This window comes from Rutilus rutilus (assembly GCF_951802725.1).
Source record: "Rutilus rutilus genome assembly, chromosome: 22".
In the NCBI taxonomy this organism is placed as follows: Eukaryota; Metazoa; Chordata; class Actinopteri; order Cypriniformes; family Leuciscidae; genus Rutilus; species Rutilus rutilus.
This window is the reverse complement of record NC_140227.1, coordinates 19496504-19510936: the sequence shown is the minus strand read 5'-3', so window position 1 is coordinate 19510936 and position 14433 is coordinate 19496504. Positions and strand designations below refer to the sequence as shown.

Here is a 14433-nt window from a genome sequence, read left to right as displayed (position 1 = left end):
GCGAGACGCAGAGAGAGAGAGAGAGAGAGAGAGCGATAGAGAGGCGCGCGCGCGTGCTGGGAGAGCAGTACCGGCAGTACCGGTAGATTCTCAGAAACTAAATAAGGTTTGGCCGCTTTGTTGAAGGGAAAAAAATCGCTAAATGGGTCTGCAATGTCGCTAAGTTGGCAACACTGTGTATCTCCATTTCTCCAACTAGGTTTTGGGCCACGGGTCAAACAGAAAATACGCGCTGCGTTAATCGAGCGTTAAAAAAAATATGATTTTGCGTTAACACGTTATTAACGCGCTAACTTTGACAGCCCTAATATATATATATATATATATATATATATATATATATATATATGTATATATGTATGTATGTATGTATGTATGTGTGTGTGTGTGTGTGTGTGTGTATATATGTATATATATATATATATATATACAAATAAAACTATTTATTTGACTATAAATAATAGTTTATTTATTTAAAACTATTACACATTGGTCAAACGCGCGGCGTGGTTTGGTGTTTTTATTTTATTTTAAACATAGCAGCAAAATCGACTTAATACTTCATTTATGGGTTATACATCATTCAAAACCGTAAAGTGTCTACCATTATTTGTGTCCACGTGCAATCAAAACAAATAGGGTGTGCTTTCTGCCGTCTCGGCTGCCGTGAACTTTTTTCTGGAGCGCGTCACAAAACTATATATCTATAGAAACATTTAAGTGTCTACTTTTAAATGATCTAATTCAAGACAAAAACAAATATATAAACAAATATGTTATGTAATCTGCTATTACTGCTAATGTGAAAACGCCTACAGACAGCACGCGCTATTAATACGGTAATGATCTGAGGCGATCCATGTAAAGTCAAAGCCCACATCAACTCAATAAAACGCATCACGTTTCATCAGATTCATTTGACTTCACATCGGTTTGAGATGCGGTGAGGACTAATCCTGGAAGAATTTACCTCAGAAGAAAAGCGTGACTGGTTTCAGTTTCATTTTGTGGAGCTACTTGATCCAGCTGAGGATATAATTTCTGACAAGTAAGTTACTTATTGTTACTCTTAGGGCTGGGCGATATGGCTGAAAACTGTATCACGAAATAATAAGTGTTTCATATCGGTCGATATCGATCATCTTTTTTATGACCCATTTAAAATAAGGACCAGGAGACAAATATATTACATTTAAACATTTTTTATTTTAAACTTAACCTTCCTCTGATTATAATCCACTCAGTTATAAAGGCAGAAATGTCAACACAACCATGGAAAACACTCAAATAATTAAAATGTTTTGTTAAGTCACAATGAACGCTTAACAATTATCTCTTAACATTAAGATGCAAAATTAAAGAATACGTAAGAAATGCTTAATAAAGTGTAATACAATTGTGCAAAGTGTTAAATATAAACATAGAGAAACCGACGATGGTCTTGCGTAATTTGCAGACGACATTGGTCTGACTACGGTCAGACTTATAAAATCCAAAAAACTGCCATACTGGCGAGCTGACTTTTCCTGGTTTATCAACAATCGCTGCGGCACTCATTTTCCACTTATCACTCCACTCCGGTTCTGTTACTGAAGAATCCAACATGTGACAACGATATGACGCAACCATATTGTTACATGACCGGCTGTTAGCTTGTCACCCCCTACGTTGCTAGGTTACCAGAGAGTGAGTTCCTTTGTTCATGCAACCAAACTTGCTTCGCAACCTCTGGTTTCTTCCGACGAAGAGAAAAAAACATTTTTTATTGATATTGATTACGTGTCTATCGCGATACGTTTTATCGCCCAGCCCTAGTTCCTCTCATTATAAAATGTGCTATTTTTTACATAAATGTACATATTTACTAGTTTGGCTTTTCCCAAACCATATTGCTATGCTGAAATTAGTGAAATTGAATGAAATATGTTGAAATAAAATGTATTTGATATAAGCAATGTATTAAACTAGGATGAAAATGTATAGTAATGTAAGGTAAATTGAATGTTTAGACCAGATTTTATTGGACTATTTTGGATACTTTATGAAGTGTTTACTGTAACCTACTGCCTCATCACTGAAGCTTTTGTTCATGAATTTCTGCTTCAATGTAGATGTTTTGAATGTACTAAACAAAAAGTTTCTATGATATAATATAAAAATCGTGTACTATGTACTCTACGATAATTTAAGCATGGATGATATTACAAAAATCATGTTTTCTATTATGAGTGGACATTATATTAATGTTAATCCTATAGTTGCTGTTGCTATGATCCTGTTATCAGCATGCTCACAGATATCTCTCTCTCTCTCTCTCTCTCTCTCTCTCTCTCTCTCTCTCTCTCTCTCTCTCTCTCTCTCTCTCTCTCTCTCTCTCTCTCTCTCTCTCTATATATATATATATATCAGGGTTTCCGTTGTCCGGTAATTGCCGGACATTGACCGGAAAAAAAATGAAATGTCCGACAAAATTAAATCTCTCCGGTCAAATTGTCCGATTAAAATTGCCTAACACCGTGTCCTATCTAACTACACGCGACGCGACACCGCGACACGCGATAAAATGTATCTTTTCCATGTTAATCAGAGTTTGTCCTGACCAGACGCGATGGCGACACGCGACATTTCTAATTTAGAAACGGTTTCTATTTTTCTGCGACGTCGCGCTGGAACATCAAACACAAAGTGTGGCAAACTGGCAATGATAATCTCTGGTACTGTTTATGTGCTTTATTTAATGTTAAAAGCGTGAAATCAGACTTTGAATATCATTTAGTGCTCCAGCTTTGTAGCTGTAAAAGCAACAATGGATATAATTCACCTCAGATCTTGAAATTAAACAAATGGAAACATGAACGTTAAAACTGTGAACAAACAGGTGTAGCCTATTATTTGACAAAGAATGTTTTAGTAACTCAGTAGCCTATGTATTTTTTAAATGGTGTAATATTTGTGATCGATCAAAGTTGTCGGCGGTCAAAAAAAAAAAGAAAAAAAGTGATCTCTAAATTAGGCTATTATAGGCAGTGGACTAAACGCTACTACAGTTAGCCATCTCATTCCAAGATCTTTTTGTGTGAAGTGAACAAATCCCTCACACTCAATTTTTCATAACGCTCTCTCTCTCTCTCTCTCTCTCTCTCTCTCTCTCTCTCTCTCTGTTTTCGGTGCTGATGCAGTGACGCGTTCATGTAAACGGCACCTAAAAGCTGTCACAAAGAACCAGCAAAAGTAATGATTATGAATATGTAAAATATTGCAGTGAGACATTTTAATTGTCTATTAATAAACAAGTGATTTCTGTGTCGGCTGCAAAGATGAAGTCTGACTCGCGATCTTCGCAGTAGTGAACGCGCCGGAGAGAAATACACATTTCATACGGATTACATCGTTTTATTTAGTTTTGAATGGTTCTGTTTAAAAGTAAAGATTTCTGTAGATAATATATATATTTCTATTTTATTTTAGGTGTGTGAGGCGAGTAGGCTACCTTATACGTTAAATTTCGGTTCATGGATGATAGCTTAACGTTAGCTCCAGTTCAGGCGCTGGCGCCTCCATGTCGTGATTATTTATTGTCTGCTATATTTACTTTTTATTTATTAAATCGAGAAAATTGGATAATGAAACACTGATTAAAATTAAGATACAATTAATACAAAACGAAATTCGTTTTAAAGAAAGGCTTTGTGCTTTCTGTTTGAGGTCTCTATGAAAGTTTTAAAGCAGTCTTTTAGTGCCGCTTTGAACGGTCGCGACGCGTCCGTAAAGGAGAACTGTCACGTAAGATGGTAATATTATTATTATAAATAATAAATCGTGTAATAATCCCGCCCCCTTAATTAAGAGGGATATTTGACCGGCATATCATCAAAATGTCCGGAAAACGAAACCTCTGCCGGTCACTTTGACCGGCACCATTTTTTTCTAGCGGAAACTCTGATTTATATATATTTATTTATATTTATTTATTTATTTATTTATGGAGAAATGTGAGCATCAGTGAGCTGTACAGCTGCATTGGACTGATATTCTATGTGAATATGGTGAAGGTGAGCTCACTGACTGGAAGCAGGTATCTCCAATGCATAGAAACACCAAACACCTTGGATTTGCCAGGTATGTGATGTTTACTTATATATTTGGATTTGTTTCCAGGTATGACTATCAAAATGTGCTTTTGACCCTAATTTATATTTGGATTATATTGTTAACTAGATTATAAATAAACTACTACAAAAAAAAAGTTTTGTCCTCAGATTTTTTTCTTGTAGTTCCTGTCACATTCTTCATTGATAGGCCATTTTGGGGAGGGGTCATTGTCTCCACGGGTGTAAATCACCATTATTCATGATTATCTACTTCTAGCATATGGCCTTTCTAAACAAAGTGTATTCAAAAAATTAAATCAATATATTGGTTTATGTGAATGAGTGCAAGATGATTTCCACATTTTGTGACAAAAATTCTAGTCTACAAGATACAGTACTTAAAAGTCTTGTAAACAAATGTTTGTTTTATGGCCTTATTTCAGTGACTTAAAGTGTTCGTTTTTTCAACAACCACGCATAAACAATATTTTCTCAAAATGATCCATTACTCTGCACCTCAGAGGGAGTAGGGGTCATAGTGATGCTCACCTTCCTATTGAATTTTCCCTCTTTCTCTTTTCTGGCTCACTCTCTTTTTTTAACACCAGCCCTCTCCCTCTTCACAACTGCTTTCACACACTTGCTCACACTTTTCTCTCTCTCTCTCTCTCTCTCTCTCTCTCTCTCTCTCCCTCCCCCCCCCCCCCCTTCCTTTGCAGCCCCAATTCTGTCTCACTCTCATGCTTTCAGCTCCTCTCATCACACCTTGTGTCTTCTGCTCTGACACTTTATACTCTGTCTCCATCTCTCTTCATTGATATTCTAGAAGAAGCTATGAGTGAGGGCCAATTTTTTTTTCTGCCTTCCTTATTTAGGTTTCCTTTTGCATTACACATTAAAAGTGTGTGTATGTGTGTTAGGCAGATCACAAAGCATATATAGGGTCAGAGGGTTCATTTAACCATAGATGGGAGCGATCCAAATATACAGACAAATTAAAGGTTCAATTAGTTCATTTTTAAAATAGCAGTGTAAATATGGACAGATGTAGTCAAGCTATATCCTTCCAAGCAGTGTATTAAAATGTTAACTCAAATTTTATTTTCTGCAGAAATGTGGTCTTTTTAGCATGTTGCTCTGTGTTTACTAGATCATCTTTAGGTGGTTGTCTCAAGTCAAAAGAGCCTACCCACAGTTTTTAGAATTGATTTAGTAGTTGTTCATACATATGGTGGTAATAATAATAATATCTTTTTCTTATATAACAGAATCTGAATATAATAATAAATTGCCAAAATGACATAGCTGCATTGTACAATAATGTAAACCTGAGAAATAAACAGGAATTGAATAGACTAAGCCACTGCTGATTGGCTGAGCTGGCAGGGCAGATGGTTCTTCAGACATGGTTGTTACCATAAGCTTATTGTAGGGAAAAGCATCCAGACCCTTGCAAAACAAGTTATACCAATTCACATTTGTCTTTATGTTCGTTCTCAAGGTTGAAACCATAAAAATAGCAAGAGAGCAAGATTAGTTTTTGGTGTTTTACCGCACAACACAGAGCCTTTGAGAGGCCCAGAGCATATGTTTTGAAGGACTGGATGCACATGCTATGCATTTTAATGCTGTGTCTATTTGTATGGAGGAAGAAACATCTCACTCTCAGGTTTCTTTTTAATATATTTTATTTTAATGGCTTGTATTTTCTAAATTCAGATTCAATTAAATTATTGAATTTAATTAAAAAGTCTTATATTAATACAATTATAAAAATATATATATATATAAAGAAATTAGTCATTATTAAAAAATGTCATTTTCAGTTTTGGTTTTCGGCCAAGGGCATTCAGAAGTTTCGGTTTCGGACAAGAATTTTCATTTCGGTGTATCCCAACCCAAGTAACTTCCCTAATTTTCATCCTGATTGAAATGTTTGCCACTTTTTTTTTTTTTTTTTTATTACCATAGTGATGTTTTACAAAAACCATGGTATTCGATGTCTGTGGTTGACAATTTGTACCAGTTTACGGTTCCAACTTGCTGTATCGCCCACCCCTACTGAGAGATGCTGAACATCTGCTGTTTTTGGCAACTAAATGGCTTATTAAACAAACATTGGTTGCTTGTCCGTCTCATTTTGCAGTGGTTCTGTGATTGTCGTCGTTTTGTTTGTAACGTTTTGAAGCTTGTGATTGATGCGTCCCACTTACAGTTTTATCCTATGCCTGATTTCCTCATTCACTTGCCCCAAATAGCAAATTGCATTACAGTCATGGTTTGTTTTCATGTTATTCCTGTTTCTCTATTCAACTGTCTGTGCTGTTGTTTTTGTGTTGGTTTTTATTTGTTTGTATATTTCATAAGGAAATTGAGTGCTATTGTGGAAAGAAAATCATCTCCCACCACTGACCATATTTTCGTTCCCATCCAGATCCAGTACATCCCACCCTGAAGTGGACATCATGCCAATACGATCCCACTAATTCCTTCTCTTTCTGTCTCCCAACTCCTCGCTGCAGATTAAGGTGGTGAACGCATTCCGTAGCTCCTTGTACGAGGGCCTAGAGAAGCCAGAATCCAGAAGCTCCATTCATAACTTCATGTCCCAACCTGGGTTTGTACCCCTCTCCGAGGAGGAAAACCGCATCCCCACGATAGACGAGGGCTGTGTAGAGATCGAGCTGCTCCCCTCCTCTTCCAGAAACGGAGGTGGCGGCGAACCCCCAGGCCGCTCTCTTCACAGCCAGGAATTCTCCGTGTGACCCTCCCACCATCCTCCATGCTCCAGTGCAACTGCCCCAAAATCATCATCTTTTTTTGTTCTGTTTTAAAACCTGTGCACCACTCTACCGGTGGAGCCCTGCTGATACACATCTGAGAGACAGCAGCACCTACAGCAGCTGATGGGGTGACCATGATCCCTTTCTCCTCTCCATCTCCCCCCACCCCTCTGCCCCTCTCGACTTGCACTGTGTCGGCGGCAGCAGCGCTCTGTAAGTACATGCGGCTGTCCTGCAGCCCATGTGATACATGGCTAACCTACACACTAGAGGGCGATGCTGCGGCAAACGCCCTCTCTCAGCCTGTCACTGACATTTTTATCTCTTCTACAGTTGTGATTTTTCTCATTTTTATATTGTTATGTCTCTGGTCTTGTGTAATGCTGTAATCATTTATGTTATTTGTCCCAGGACTCTCATTTACATAGTTGTTGTTTAGTTTTTTGCTGATACAGCTGATTGTGTTCATGCACTCAATTGCTGTTTGAATAGATTTCTTCTTTTTTCTCTCAATTAGTTCTAAGGTGGATTGAAAAACATGGCAGTGAAGTTACCCATGTTCTTTTAGTTTTTAAAATGATTTTATGCTCTAATGGACATTTTAAGTAGTTCAGACACACTACATTCTTATGTTTTCAGACATTGTCCCATGCAATGCTCATTTTGGGTGTTCTGTCACTTTATATGTACAGATTTAAGGCTGCTATAGTTAACGTTAGCAGAATAAAATACTATAATAAACTTACATGATAGCTATGAGTTTAGAATACCTGATTGGCTCTTAAGGGGGCAGGGAGGGTCATCCAACACATCATCTCATTGAAATCACACCCACTGGGCATCTCTAGTCTCTTGTTAATGCTCATCTGCCTCAAAACGATTGCCCCGGCTAATTGACCAAGTACTTTATCAAAGGTACAGCACCTCACCATAGTGTGCATATATCTGTCTTTAGGTTCATCTGTGTCTGATTGTATAGGAATGGGAATTGTAATGCTAATCTTTATGGGATTATGACTAATAACTACAATTTTCCTTTTACTTGTTCCTCTTTCAAAAAAAAAAAAAAAAAAAAATTGCGATAGAAGTGATTCTGTATGGGTGTACTTTCAAATCCAATCTTTTTCTCACCTCAGTTCTGCAGTTAGGTGTTCTCCTTGTTATCTAACATCAGGCTGTGCTCCTCATAAGCTCCACGTTACGCAGACAGCACTGATAGAGCTCCAAAATCCCATCCTTGAGCTTAGCCTGCGAGAGTAAGGATACTGCACGTAGTAAGCATGCTTTTGCCATTTAAAAAAAGAAAGAAAACACTCACACACCATAGCATGCAGCTAGGGCCTCAGTTGGACCCTGTGAGCTCTGTTGAAACCTGGATGACAAACTAGATCGGACTGTTTTCATAAAAGCGCGGCCTCAACGACATGTGCTTTTTATTAGACGAAACATACTACTGCCACAGACCAACCTTCCGCTCATACCAGTCTAGGTTAAACGGATTCCTCCAATTACACCTTTTTCTACTTGCTCAGAGCCATATTTTATAAATTGTTCTTTTATATCCCATTGTTTTTGCAGTTTATTTTGTATTTCCAACCAAATTCGAAAAACACAGTCACTGCCTAAAGATTAAAAAAAAAAAGGAAGGGAGGGAGGGGACACATACACACACACACACACACACAAAAAAAAAAAAAAACTAGATGGACCACTTTAATGTTTACGGAACGGTTCCACAGCAGTCAGCTAATGCTGCACTTCCCCCTACTGGCAGTTTTTGTTATCTCGCTTTTAAGTGGAACATGGTATGTTATTGTGGGGAGGCATGCATGAATTTCATATAAAACTCAATGTTTTGTTCCTTTTTTACAATTGTTCTGTATTTTTATATTAAGTACTTTTTAATATTTTGGAAAATATATAAATATAGGTGTATAGGCCAGAGAGTTTGGTGACATGACAAATTAGCTAAATAAGCAGTTGAGTACATATTGCAGTTTTATATATATTTATATATATATATATATATATATATATAGTTAAATATATATATATAAATATATAAAAATAAATATAAATATTTATGCCACGTTTGTAACCACATGCGGTGTCAGATTCGATGTCCGAGCTGAGAAAGTTACGTGTTTACTGTAAAGTCAAGCGGTCTGGTCGAGTTCTCAACAGAAGAGTGAGCATTTATTGGCCTTATCCCGAATTGTGTACTCCAAACCTGCAGCCACAGATAGATGTGCTGGCCGTACAAAGTCTTTAAAATATATTATTTGCCACCTAATTAGAATCTATTAGACTACAGTGGGAAATGTATGACGGTAATGTGACGTCATAAAGAATCGCATGCGCAGGGTAAGATTTGTGAAAGTGTACATAAGATTGCAAGCGTAAATTAAATTTGCATGCGCAAGAGAAGATTTGTGTGAGAAAACTATTTGCTGCATTTTACTGTTATTCGTAAATGTAATTCATGTATTGTGAAACTGCAGCTTCGTGCTAACGCAAAATAAATAGGATCTGTATTCTTCTGACTTCCATTTTTCCGCGCTTACACTTTTGGCACATTTTTTCCGCACAAATACGGCCTCTGAACAGCAAGTCAGGCACTGCAAAACAAATTAATTGCGTAAACTGTTACAAATGTCTAAATGACTTCTTGTGTACATGAGGCAAAAAAGTTCCCGAAATAACCGATTTGAACAGTTGCGTCTTTCTTTTACCTGCGCTTACAGTTTTCACTCATTGAGTTTTACAAGTAAATTGAGAGTCAGCGAGAAGCTCATTTGATTGGCTACATGAAGAAGGTGGACCGCCCTCCTCTTCGCGCTTGCAAAACTCAATGAGTGAAAACTGTAAGCGCAGGTAAAAGAAAGACGCAATAACAAATCGGTTATTTCGGGAACTTTTTTGCCTCATGTACACAAGAAGTCATTTAGACATTTGCAACAGTTTATTTTTTCACACAAACGCAATTAATCTGTTTTGCAGTTCCTGACACAGTTGTTTTCGCTTGCAAATTGCTGTTCACAGGCCTGCAATACTTTTGGCCGTATTTGTGCGCAAAAACCGTGCCAAAAGTGTAAGCGCGGAAAAATGGAAGTCAGAAGAATACAGATCCTATTTATTTTGCGTTAGCACGAAGCTGCAGTTTCACAATACATGAATTACATTTACGAATAACAGTTAAATGCTGCAAATAGTTTTTTCTTACACTTGAAAGGCGATTTACACCTTTACAAATCTTCTCTTGCGCATGCAAATTTAAATTACGCTTGCAATCTTATGTACACTTTCACAAATCTTACCCTTCACATGCGATTCTTTATGACGTCATATTACCTTCATAGAAATGCTAATTAAAAGTTTTGAGGTCTTCAAATTCAACTTCTGGGTTCTTTTAGACTGAAAACATCGTAATTTATTTTTTGTGCGATTTCTGAATGACCCATTAAAGTGGCAGAGAAGTCGGTTATGGAAAATAATTGAGATTATTACTTATTCTCTGTTGTCATTTTTAACTTCGATTTATTTTGTGGTTTTTGGGGGGTTTTTTTGGTAATACTCTGGATATAAATTAAGCATACTTATGTTGTATGTTACACAAAATGTATTTGACTTCATGTGGAAGCAGTCAAATGTTTTCCATTTAGAGCTTTATATAAATTCTGCCAAAGTGTTGCTTTGTACAGTCAGTTCTGGCATTGTTCTTGTTCTTGTTCATTTAGAATAATTTATAACTGGATTTCATCCTTATTTGAATCCCTAATGGGTTTTTTTTTTTTTCTCCAGGATCTGAAATATATGCCCCCTTCCGTTTTATTTCTTCATTGCTTGGACATGATTGATGCAGATAAAAGGGGGAAATGATCAAATTGTAATTTTCTTTTCTTTTTTTTTGGTTCACTTTAATAGCTTTTTAGAACAATTTCTGTTATTGCACATGTTTCTCATGCATTGTGTAAACCGAGAATCGCTTCAAGGTGCTGTGCAATAACTGAATTTTATCGCATTACTACTCTACTGAAGTTGTCTGACAGTTCTTGTTTGTTTGTTCGGGAGGTAATGATTCACCACAGCTGTAAATAAAAGATTGTGTTTCAAAACTGGAATGTAACATTAAGTTATAACCACTTATTTTGCATATAGTTCAGTTACATCTGATGTTGAGTGAAATTAAAATTGTATTTGATTGTGGGGGAAAGCAGTCAATAGAACATCCGATTTCTGTAATTCATATAAAACAGTAATATACACTGGTGTTATTTTTGTATAAACATAATATCATCTATGTGGCATGCATTACTTATAAACAAATTGGTGGTTCAAAGCAATATGTACAACCTGGTGCGATTGGTATTTTTAATGTCCTGTGTAGCTTAAACCATGCTGTACTTAGGGAAAAAACTGCATTGGAAAAAAATCGTAATTGTTCAATATATGTGTTCAATGTTCTGCATGATTACATATGGAATGAGCTATCCCCAAATGTTTGTTTCCAGAATGAATGTGAGACACAAACAAACATGCACGCACACACACACACACACACTCCCTCGCACATTATCAATAGACTCTGCAAAGGAAACACACACTGACTCAATGCCATTTCAGAGAAGAATGTTCTGCAACGAGGAAATTAAAGTCTCGTTTCTTGTCTAGACATCGTGAGAGAGCATTGCTCCATTTAAATTTCCTAATTACTGGGGTGTGGGAATTGGGGAATGACTGCCAGAGTACGTTCTTGAAAGATCTCTAGTCTTATTTTTTACCAGTTACGCTTCGCTTTGGCTTCGTTTTGTTACTTTTATAGTCATAAGCTGTGGCTGTAGATTGAACTGCCCAATTGCCGAGTGGTACGAGCTTTGATGTTCCATCACCTTATTGTGTGGGTTACCAACTCCATCCAGGCAGCTCACTCTCATCCATGCATGATCCATCAAAGATGAAAGGCGCTAGCGCAGTAAAGCTGAAGGACTTGCACTTTCAAGGTAGGCTACAGTCGTACTCGAGTCCCCATTTTCACTTTCCTGAAATGCACTGATTCCCTTTGCTGTCTTTATTCCCACCCTTTTCCTCTAATTGAGGGCTTTGAGAAAGAGAGAGAGCATTGTTTAATAAACTTATCTAAGCTAGGTTTAGTTGTTAACATCAGCCAGTGAACGTGTAGTCTTAAAATCAAAACCGCAGCTCATTTTGTTAATGTTAATTTTTCTTTGTATTTATTGTAAATGTGAGGCATTCATCAGAATTATGCCATAAATATCTTTGGCTATTAAAATTAGGCTTATGTGGTACATTTAATAGTTTTGCGGAATAAGATCTCTGAAGGTTAAGGGCTTTGCGTCGTAGTAGGGGACAAAATGGTGGTGGTGGGGGGGTGGGGTCTGTTTACAGAAATGTAGTGTTTTGTGTTTTTTACACTAAGCATGTAATCTCTAGGATCACAGAAGTGCCAATGGACCACATGGACAACCTGCACCACTGTGTCTGATTTAGTTCAGAGTAATTGATTAAAAATGACAAAACTGTGTCTGATAATTGGGTATTGGAAAGTGTGGCGGCCTTAATTGATTCCGACTGAAAGTGAATCTGATTTGCATTTATTTTAAATAATTTAATTAAAATGTTGACGGGTTAATCTAAAAAGCCTCATGCTCTGTGTCCTGTCTGTTTACAGTCTATTTAGATGACAGAATATGTGCTCACCTTATGTAATGTAGTTTTAAGGGCTATACTGTTACTGAATCCGTGTCTAACGATGAGAAGTTGACCCAAAATGTTCTTGATGGAAAGTAGAGTACGTTTTATTTGGTTTCTCATCATCAAAGTGTGAGGTGAGCTCATTTTGATCCATGCTATAATCATGTAAAGTTGACCCAACTGTGTCAACCTTCATGCTGCATGATGGAAAAAAAAAAAATCACCATAAGCAGCTGAATTACCATTTCATTAATTGCCAATATGCACTTGGAGTGAATCATCGAGTAGGTGTTTTGGATTCAGAAAGCAATGTGTGTGTTTCGAAAAGAAGATCTTCGCCCCATCCTATCAGACCGTCATGAACAGTGTCTGCAGTCAGTGTGTGTTTTAATTGGCGGGGTAAAAAATGCAGAATTTGTTTAGCCCTCCTTTTGTGAGAATCATTATCATGCTGAAATATCAAGTCTTGCTTGCTTCAAACTATGCAACAGATTCATTTGATTAAAATATGATGAATTATAATTTTATCAGTTGTCATAACAATGCTCTATCTCTCTCTTCCTTTCTCTGTTTTTCTCTGTACTCTTGCTTTCTTTTGTCAAAGTGAATTCAGTCATGCCCATATTTCATCACTTTATACTAACTCAAGTGTATTATCTATGTAATGTATGTGTGTGATGTGCACACATTCAAAATTTCGTTACTTTTTTGTAAGATATGATCATGTGGAATGCCTTGTTCTTTATGTCCTGTCGTTTAAATTTAACAGAACAAAAATGGAAAAAAAAGGATAATCAAGCAATTGAAGTCAGTTATTATATAAACGATATATATATATACACACAAATCTATATATATAAATAAAGCCATTAGAATTTTAAATACAATGAGGCTCAAGTCCTTGTTTCTTGTCATTTTTAAACCCCTTACAAAAAGGATGAAAGCTAGGCGAAGATGCCAGTTTACAGCTGTGATCTATCATCGTATGTGTATATGATGTCAGATATTAGGTTTTATATATATATTTTATTACCTAATATACCTATATCTAACACATATTAGCCTATATAATACATTAACTTTTTTATGTAGCCTATATATTTTTTTAATTTAGCAGATATTGGGACCTACTATTTTCTTCATGACATTCAAGGAGCTTGTATTTTTTATTAGAATATAAAACCACACTCGTCAAATTAAGTCTGAATCAATACATTTAAATAAACCACATCAATGTTAGCTATATATTTAACAACACTTGCCCCTTAGTAGCCTATTTGACGGGTTACACACACTCACTATGGTGTCTGTAGAGCAGGGTTTCTCAAACTCGGTCCTGGAGGGCCACTGTCCTGCACAGTTTAGCTCTAACCCTGATCAAACACACCTGAGCAAGCTAATCAGTGTCTTCAGGATCACTAGAAACTCACAGCTAGGTGTGTTTGATCAGGGTTGGAGCTAAACTGTGCAGGACAGTGGCCCTCCAGGACCGAGTTTGAGAAACACTGCTGTAGAGCCACTAAACAATGCATGAACCCTTTAATGCATAGAGGTCACTACAGTGGACAGCTATTAAAAAAGCATTTTCTTGCATTTGCATGGGTTTTGATGGCATAGTTGCACATCAACCTCTACAGTGGACCCTGGTGCATCATCCTACACATTGTTACCAAGTGGCAAGCCGTTGTGTGTCGATGAAACCATTGTGGACGTTATTGCGCTTATTCAATCTCACATTCAATCCCACTACTGTGACTGTTTTCTAGAAATAAATTTGATATTGATATGAGGGTATAGGGGCTATTTCGGACACAACGTGTCTGATTAACGTGGATATTACTAGTCGT

The 14433-nt window shown here is 36.8% G+C and overlaps 1 protein-coding gene across 8 annotated transcripts in view; it reads left to right on the top strand.

Moving 5' to 3' along the window:
• The window catches only part of atp2b4 (ATPase plasma membrane Ca2+ transporting 4), a 133060-nt gene extending 124513 nt beyond the window's left edge, over positions 1 to 8547 (top strand). For 5 of the 8 annotated variants that reach the window (XM_084395047.1, XM_084395050.1, XM_084395046.1 and 2 more), the window contains one exon: positions 6614 to 8547. In XM_084395047.1, coding sequence (XP_084251173.1) covers positions 6614 to 6856 — 243 coding nt within the window. In that variant the 3' untranslated portion in view covers positions 6857 to 8547. The remainder of the gene's footprint in view (positions 1 to 6613) is intronic. The other 3 variants (XM_084395049.1, XM_084395052.1, XM_084395048.1) reach the window with 1 other exon arrangement.
• The last annotated feature ends 5886 nt before the right edge of the window (positions 8548 to 14433 follow it).